This window comes from Nannochloropsis gaditana, assembly GCF_000240725.1.
Source record: "Nannochloropsis gaditana CCMP526 unplaced genomic scaffold scaffold872, whole genome shotgun sequence".
In the NCBI taxonomy this organism is placed as follows: Eukaryota; class Eustigmatophyceae; order Eustigmatales; family Monodopsidaceae; genus Microchloropsis; species Microchloropsis gaditana.
In genome coordinates, this window is record NW_005803081.1 from 7,710 (window position 1) to 9,628 (window position 1,919).

Genomic DNA, 1,919 nt, shown 5'->3' on the forward strand with positions numbered 1-1,919 from the left:
TGCAGTCGTACTCAAGCTATTGGCAGGACGAAATGGGCCAATGCCCTCCCCGGATCATCACCTCCCCAGGTTATTCCGAGCGCTTGCGCCGTCTAAACGCAGCCCTTGAGGATGGGGGATGGACGCCTCAGGAGGAGGTGCGTGGGATTTGGGACGTGTGGTGGGCGCACTTGCAGAGGACATGCGCGTGGTTCATGCTCCTTCTCATGCCACGTCTGATCGGTCACAGAAAATCTTTAAAGCATTGGTATTGAAAGAGAAAGCCGCGATTCAAGCTCGACTGGGGCTGGAAGGAAAGGACATTCCTCTGTTGGGTCGTATGACGGAGACGGCGCGCAGGGAGGACGACAAGGTGGAGCGTATGCTGGACTGGCGCAAGGTAAGCGGGGAGAGGGGGCCAGGGAGGGAGGGAAGGAGAAAGGCGTTCCATGGCGACAAATACCGTGTGTAAAGAAAACCCATGCTCATCCTCGCATTTATGTCAGGTCTCCGAACAGCTCCGCCCCCACCACCCAAAGCGCCTCCGGACTCTGCCCCGCCCCGTGCTCTCTCTCGCCCGGCGTTGGCGCAATAAAGTGGCAGTCCCTTCCACCTTCAGTCCTGACGAACAGAAGCGGCTGGTGGAGCTGGCGGTGGCGTCCAAGGGACATGGGTGGGAAGAAATTGCGCGAAAGCTTGGGGGGGGGCATTCGGCGATTCAGTGCCTGAGAGCCTACCAGCGATGGGGAGGGAGGGGAGGCAGAGAGAGAGGGGCTCGAAGGTGAGTGGGGACGAGGAGACAGAAGAGGGAGCTCGGGTGGACGCAGCCGCGGGGGGGGGGAGGAGGGGAGGAGGAGGAGGCGCAGCGAAAAGTGGGAACCCCTCTTCCCTCCCCCACGCTCTGGTCCCTTCCAACCTCATCAACCGGGGGCCGTGGACGGCGGAGGAGGACGAGCGGCTCGGAACGGGCGTGGCTCTCTACGCGGACAATTGGACGCTCGTGGCCGAGCACGTCGGGACACGAAGCGCCAGCCAATGCCGGCACCGGCAGAACAGCCGGGAGCTGAACAAGGAAGCGTTCAGCCGGGAGGAGCAAAAGCGTTTGATTTTGGCGACCAAGGCTTACGCGCCCGAAGTTTGGAGGGAGGTAAAGGAGGGCCGACAAAAGCTGACGGGTGGTAGCCTGAAGGCGGAGGTCGGGGTGGGGGGAGGGGGATGGTGGCGGAGTGTGGCGAATCACTTGCCGGGGCGAAGCGACGTGCAATGCCGAAGCCGGTGGTACCAGACCTTACATCCGCACACGAACCGAGGGGATTGGAGCGAGGAGGAGGTGGGGAGGTTGAGGGCATTGGTGGAGACGCATGGGCCGAACTGGGTGAAGATCGCGGGAGAGATGGGGAGTGGGAGGACGCGGCAACAGGTGAAACAAATGCATTCCCGGCTCGTTCGGGAGGAAACGAGGCGGGAGAAAGCGAGAGAGAAAGAAAAGGAGGCGGAAAGGGTCAGAAAGGAGCAGAGGGAAGGAAGGGGGAGAGTGGCGCAGGGGAAAGGGGGGGGAGGGAGGAGGAGCCAGGAGCCTGAACCGGGTGACGCACGGGGGAAAGGCCGAGAGGGGGTGGGAAGGAAAAGGAAAAGCACGTCGTCAGAGGGGAAAGGGCGGGTCAAGTCTGTGGCACGTGGGGGAAAAGGCGAGGGGAGGGGGAGGGGGAGGGGGAGGGGGAGGAAGGCGGACGACGAGGTACAGGGGGTGGCGATGGAGGAGGAGGAGGAAGAGGAAGAGGAAGGAGGGAGAGCCTTGAGGAGGGCAGCTCGGTTGGTTGGAAACAGGAAGGGGGGAAGAGGAGGGAAGAAAGCGATGGAGGCAATGGATCATTTCTCTTCCGAAGACGAGAGCTAAGGTGAGGGATTGAACTTGGGCATAAGTGGCCGCAGAGTCACAT

General features: G+C 62.0%; 1 protein-coding gene across 1 annotated transcript; it reads left to right on the top strand.

Moving 5' to 3' along the window:
• Positions 1–1,190: 1,190 nt before the first annotated feature.
• Positions 1,191–1,566, top strand: NGA_2098100 (myb-like dna-binding domain containing protein; the record flags this gene model as incomplete). Its single annotated transcript, XM_005853471.1, has 1 exon — positions 1,191–1,566. A coding segment is annotated over one exon (376 nt), but the record flags the coding sequence as incomplete, so codon positions are not given.
• Between the last annotated feature and the right edge of the window lie 353 nt (positions 1,567–1,919).